This window comes from Oratosquilla oratoria, unplaced genomic scaffold (assembly GCF_046742065.1).
Source record: "Oratosquilla oratoria isolate Oo_2021 unplaced genomic scaffold, ASM4674206v1 SCAFFOLD95, whole genome shotgun sequence".
NCBI classification, from domain to species: Eukaryota; Metazoa; Arthropoda; class Malacostraca; order Stomatopoda; family Squillidae; genus Oratosquilla; species Oratosquilla oratoria.
Genome location: NW_027467759.1, coordinates 450,274 through 457,335, shown reverse-complemented (window position 1 = coordinate 457,335; position 7,062 = coordinate 450,274). Strand labels below are relative to the sequence as shown.

The 7,062-nt window shown below is 39.0% G+C and overlaps 1 protein-coding gene across 1 annotated transcript; it reads right to left on the bottom strand.

The window, feature by feature from the left end:
- Positions 1-2,164: 2,164 nt before the first annotated feature.
- On the bottom strand, positions 2,165-3,253 carry LOC143024136 (serine/threonine-protein kinase chk-1-like). Its single transcript, XM_076182917.1, has one exon. It carries the CDS (start codon positions 3,251-3,253, stop codon positions 2,165-2,167), a length of 1,089 nt encoding a protein of 362 aa, XP_076039032.1.
- Positions 3,254-7,062: the final 3,809 nt, after the last annotated feature.

The window sequence follows — 7,062 nt, the reverse complement described above, 5'->3', positions numbered from 1 at the left end:
GTTTAGGTGTTTATCTAAACGAATCATTCTCACTCCCTACACTTATTTTCATTGTCATCCTCAATCTCGTTCTCAGTTTCATTATTTTCATTCTCATTCTCAGTCTCACTCTAATTTTCAATCTCAATTTCATTCTCAATATCATATTCATTTCTATTCACACTCATTCTCACTCTTTCTCATACTCTATTTTACTTTTAATCTCACTCTTGCTCAATCTTGTTCTCAGTTTCATTCTTATTTTCATTCTCATTCTCTATTTCTCTTTTAATCTCACTCTCGCTCAATCTCGTTCTCAATTTCATTCTTATTTTTATTCTCACTAATTTTCACTCTCTTTCATTCTCAATATAATTCTCATTTTCATTCTCTATTTCACTTTTAATCTCACTTTCGCTCTTACTCATTCCTACTCTTATTCTCATTCTCTCCCTCATTCACACCATTTTCTTACTCTCAATGTCACTCATTTTCACTAACTCTCTAAACCAGTCACATTCACATTCAGTCTCACTTTCAGCAGTATCTCACGATTTAGTTTCCTCCCTAATTTCCTTCTCACGTATTATCTTTGTTTCTCTCCCTTTTCTCACGCCTTTGCCTCTCACCTGTTCTCCGTTCATCACTCTCAAACATTCTCACTCCCTCATTTCATATTCCTCACATTCATGGTATCTATCTTAAAGTCTGTTTCTTATGTTCTCACTCGAGAAATCTCACAAATCTCACTTTATTTTCTCTCACTCTCTTCTCTCTCACTATTCCTTCTTAAGATCTTCTTCCCATGTTTCCCTTTTCCTTATTCTCAACATCTCACTCTCCTTTCTCTCACTTCATATACTCACGATTTTATCCTAATGCATTCTCACTTCCTCACGCTAACGCTGTCACTCACTCCTAGTCTCTTCTCTCTTACACTCACGACTTTCTTCATTCACATTAAATTTCTTACCTCAACTTCTCACTTCCTGCTTTCCCTTACTCAATGTTTTCTTCTCACGCTTTCCTGCCTTCCTCACGTTCTCACTCTCAAACACTTCAAATTTCTCCACTTTCACGCCTGATGCTGTTTTCTTTTCCTCACATACTCTCACACTCTCACTCCCATAAATTCTTACTCTCAACTTCCATTCTTCACTCTCACGGATTTCTAGCACCTTCACTCTCTCTTCTTCCTCCTCTCTCTGTTACACATTCTTGATTAGATTCAAATCCACACCCCTTCATTTTGCATACATAATTTCATTTGCATGTACGCGTATATTACATTCACCCACGGCCGTTCCTTGCTCGGATATGTATACACAGAAACAGACAGGCACAGGCACAGGGACAGGTACAGAAACAGACACAGACACAGGGGCAGGTACAGAAACAGACAAGCACAGACACAAGTACAGAAACAGATATAATCACAGACACCGACAGAAGCACAAAAGCACAACCACATACCTATGTACACACAATTACTCTTATGAACACATGTATACACGCAAACACACTCACTTCTACCCACAATCACCTAAAAACATACATAAATACACATAAGCGCGGCCACACAAACGCACTGGAGACATAAATACACATATACAAAAAAACAAAACAAACGCACAAAACCTCACAAACACAAATCATGTGAAAACACACACACACACACAAACTTTATTCACTTAGACAAAATCCTAGTTAGTAAACATAATTTTCTATTAGCCCTTTGGCGCCCACAAAGAACAACTTTGGATCTATAAGAATTTTATCATGGTTAGCGATGGATGATCTTATTCAGCTCACAGTAGCGTTTCTTAAAATTCTACCACACTCGGCGTCTCGCCCACTAGACCCAGGATTCGGTAGACCATCATTTCATAAAAGTAGATAGAACTGTACATTGTATGGGTAAATTTGATTTTTCATTAACCCATAGTAATCTTATTCAGCCGAGGGAAACCTCCCAATGTTTCTTAATAATTGATACTAAAATTCTATTTTCAAATAGAAGATTCGAAATTTAGTTCAATAAACTATTCACCACGAAATAGATTTGAATATAGTAATTACAATTTATTTTTTATTCTACTTCATTTCTTATCATTATTATTGATATTTTTCAAGCGTGATAACGAAAGTAGAATGTGTTCACTTATGGTTTGTAAATTCTTGATATTCAATTTGCAACGAAGTCATGTTGCTCGATTTCTTGAATTGTAGCTCTTCCGGATGGGTCCGGGTGGAGAAGACTTTCGATCAACTCCATTGCTGATTTGCAGATGAGAGTCCAAGGTTTGCTGTCGAGGGATACGAGGCCCTTTAGAAGCCAAATTTGGTAATTAGGGTCGTAGGCCTTTGCTACTTCCCAGGGAGCGCGTCCGCTCAGCATCTTGACGAGAGTGACGCCACACGACCACACGTCGCTGGGTTCTCCTCTGTATCTTGCCGAGAAGACTTCAGGAGCCATGTAGCCTCGGGTGCCGCAGACTTCGCTCAGGTAAGTCTTCCGGTCTTCCAGCTTGGCTGCGAGTCCGAAGTCGGCAATTTTAAGAACGTTATCGCCGTTGAGGAGTAAGTTTCGAGGTTTGAGATCCCTGTGCACCACTCCATGTGTGTGCATATACTTGACTCCTGAAATCAGTTGATTGAAGTACAACACGGACGTTTTTTCGTCCAAGCCTGAGGGCCCGATCTTTCTTGAGAGGTCACCTCCATTGGCGTATTCCAGGTAAATGTGTATGTGAGTCTCGTCCTTCTCGGAGCTCAGCACGCGAAGAATGTTGCGGTGCTCGAGACTCTCTTGGACTTGGACTTCGATTTCCTGGTTCGTATCGTCTTCAAGTTCGATGGACTTTTTGGCCACGAAAACCTCCGAAGTTGCTTTCTTCAGCAAAACTACGGAGCCGTAAGCTCCTTCGCCCAGTTCCTTGACTTCGATCCAGTCATTCTTGGGCTCTTCGAAGGATTTTATCTTCTTGAAAGCGCTTCCTTCCTCTTCTGCGCTGTATGAAAGTGAACGTTTCCTTCCTCCGTTGAAACTGGTCTTTATCTTCTTGAAAGCGCTTTCTTCCTCTTCTTCTGCGCTAGACGACACTGAACGTTTCCTTCCTCCGTTGAAACTGGTCTTAAAGACAGGAGCGAAGGAATCCTCGGTGTAGCTGGACTCCTCGACGCTGGACTCTCCACAGGCGGAACTACTTCTCGAACTCCCTCCTGAGGTCCACTCCTCTTCCTCCTGTTCCTTGTCTGAGCGGCTGGAGGTCATGATTGCGGCGTATAAAGTCCTCTCGTAGAACGAGAGACCAAGAAGCGGGCGAAATCGGACAAAGCTAACTACACATGGCTCAACATCTCGGAAGTTATAAAGTGGCAATTTTTTCAACTGTTCCCAAAATCAATACATACATATAAATATACTTACATTTACACACATACGCAATATTATATATATTATGTTTTATATATGTATATATGTATATATATACATATATATGTATATATACATGTATATATATATACATATATATATATATGTATATATATATACATATATATATATGTATATATGTATATATATGTATATATGTATATATATGTATATATATATGTATATATATATGTAGATATATATATGTATACATATATGTATATATATATATGTAAATATATGTATATATATATTTATAATGTATATATGTATATATGTACATATATGTATATATACTATATATATATATATATATACAATGTATATATATATGTATATATATATAATGTATATATATATATATATATATTATATACATATATATATATATATATACATATTTGTATATACATTGTTACGGGCTGCTGGTATGTGAAGAGACGTTACGTATAACGTCTAAGTGCTTAAGAACCAGCGCACTTCTAGAAGCCACTGTAGGACTGAACTATCTGGTCAGGGCCTAGATAATTCGTAAGACTAGAAGTAAAGGTAACAAAGAAGATTCCAGGAAAGGAATATTAAACTAGCGATAAAACTAGTAAACGAAATTATTAATGGAAAATATTTACAGGCAATCAACACAAAAGAGAATGGGCAGTAGGGTCAATGGGACCGTTACATGATTATAAGAATATGGAAATTATCGTTCAAATAAGAAACAAGATAAGTATACAATATGGTACTATCTAAGTACAAAGAGATCAGGAACATGCATCAGAATAAGTAATAAGTACAAATATAAGTAAAGTAATGCAATGTATATCAGACACGTAATGTAGGCAAAAAGGGTGATCACTTCACACCAATCGTCTCATGAATCTAAACCTTCTAGTTTTTATCAAGAGATCAATATGTGGGAATATGACGACGAGTCAGCGGTTACCACCGCTTATATACCATTGGACCGGAAGCCGGATACTTCCGGTTAAGGGTGCGGGTGAGTGAAAGGGGGGGGAGGAGGGTAAGTTAACACGTCAACATGGGTAGTTTTAGGACCCTCGACTCGCTTGAACAATCTATTTATTTAGTAACTGTCAAATCTGTGCGCTCCGAACTATTCAGGATTTCGCTTGTCTGTTTGTTCTACAAGAGTGCGCACCTCTCCGCACGTAGGTAGGATTACATATAGTGGACGGGCGTTACTGCTTAACATTGTTACAATACATACATAGACAAGAAATATGAACATAGTTAGTTATGTAATACAAAGGAACACAATTCTATAACATAATTACACATATGACGTAATATCTAATATTACGTTACACCTCCACCGTTTGGGAAAGCTTTTCACTTTCTGTTGAAAAGCTATGTTCTAGAAAGGACGTCGGCTAAAACATTAAAGACGCCTTTTATATGATGAATAGTTAGATTAAAGGGTTGGAGAAATAAACTCCAACGTGTAAGTCTCGGATTCTTGTTTTTCATAGTCTGTAGGAACTTTAAGGGGTTGTGATCCGAATATACTTGAATGGTAGTTGAGGAACCCAGGTAGACTTCGAAGTGGCCCCGGGCCTGGACCAAAGCGAGCGTCTCCTTCTCAATTGTTGAGTAGTTCTTCTGCGCAGGGGACAGCTTCTTGCTGTAGTAGGCGATAGCGTGAAGAACTTCATTGTGTTCTTGCAAGAGGGCGGCACCGATACCGGTGTCGCTGGCGTCGACTTGCAGAAGAAAGGGTCGTTGGAAATCGGGTGCCCTTAGAACTGGTGCGTTAGTGAGAAGGGACTTCAGGTTTTTGAAGGCCGTCTCACAGGTAGGCGTCCACACGAAGTCGTGGTCTTTTCTCAACAGGTCAGTCAATGGTTCTGCTACATCTTGTTTCTCAGATAAGTGTCCTACTTTTATCTGAAGATTTTGTAGTATCTGAGAGTTTTCCAAGGGAATCTCAGGAGGATTAGGCAGGTTATCAGGAGGCTCTTCCGATTTTATTGTGGTAGAGCTGCAAGCTGGAATTGGATCTCTGAAATGATAAGGTTTTAAGGTATTTATGTGACAGAGACGGGAAATCTTTCTTCTGTCTGGAGTTTTGATTATGTAGTTGAGATCACTGGCTCTGGACAAGACTTCATAGGGTCCTTTGTATTTAGCCTGCAATGGATCTCCTGGTATGGGAAGATAAAGTAACACTTGATCTCCTGGAGAGAAAGTTCTAAGTTTAGAATTTTTATCATACCGACCTTTCATTTCTCGTTGAGCATTCGCCAAGTTCTCTCTTGCCAACTTCCAAGCTTCTAACAACTTCTCGGTGACCTGGGACACGTATTTCAAAGAAGGAACAGGTGGTTCTTCTTTCATCCATTGTTCATGAAGTATCTTTAGGGGACCACGGACTTCATGACCGAAGACTAATTCTGACGGGCTGAATCCAAGGCTTTCTTGAATTGTTGTTCGGGTGGCGAACAACAAAAAGGGGAGTCCGTCTTCCCAATTTCGAGTGTTCTCAGCACAGAAGATTCTTAACATTGTCTTGAGCGTTTGGTGAAAGCGCTCTAGAGCACCTTGTGATTGAGGATGATAGGCGGAGGAAGTTACATGATTTATACCTAGTGTTACAAGAGTTTCTCTAAACTTGTTGGAAAGAAAATTACTTCCTTGATCACTTTGAATGTTCTTGGGAAATCCTACCATAGTGAAATATTTCAACATTTCTCTGATTATGTTTTGAGTTTTAATATTTTTCAAAGGAATTGCTTCTGGAAAACGAGTGCTCATACACATGATTGTGAGAATGTACTGATTTCCTTTACTTGAAGGAGGTAAAGGTCCTACACAATCAATAAGAACTTTTTTAAATGGCTCTTCCATTACAGGAATGGGATGGAGTGGAGCTTCTACAATTTTCTGGTTGGGCTTACCTACAAGTTGACATGTATGACATGTTTTACAATATTGGGCAACATCTTTGACAACCGTGGGCCAATGGAAATGTTGGGTTATGTTGAACAAGGTCTTTCTTACCCCTAAGTGACCTGCTAAGGGAGTATCATGAGCCAATCTTAGAACATTATTCCTGAAACCAAGAGGGAGGACTATTTGATTCCTTACTTGCCATGGCTGGTCAGCGGTTGCGGTGGATGCTCTCCATTTTCGCATTAGGACTCCGTTTTCTATATAGAAACCTCGTGACATATTTTCAACTTCTCCTGGAGATGAAACAATCTCGTACAAATTTTTAAGAGAAGGATCTGACTTCTGTTCTTTGATTAATTCTGCTCTAGATAGAGAAATTGGTGAAGAAGAAGATGGGTCAGTTTGGGAGAATAGGGATTCTAAATTATAGGTCTCCTCTTCAGATTTCTTGTACTGAGATCTGGTTACAGCACAAGCGGGAAACAACTGTAAGTTATCTGAAGGTTCTACTGAGGTCTTAGGGTTATTTGTTATTAAGGGAGAAATGACTTTGCTTCCAGCGATGTCATTGGCCAACAATAAGGATATTCCTACTATGGGAAGAGAGTCTACTACTGCTACTTTAACCATTCCGGTTGTTAAATCAGACCGCAAGAAAACATTATGTAATGGACATTTTATAATTCCTCCAACTCCTTCTATCAATATATCATAACCTGTATATGACTCACCCTGAT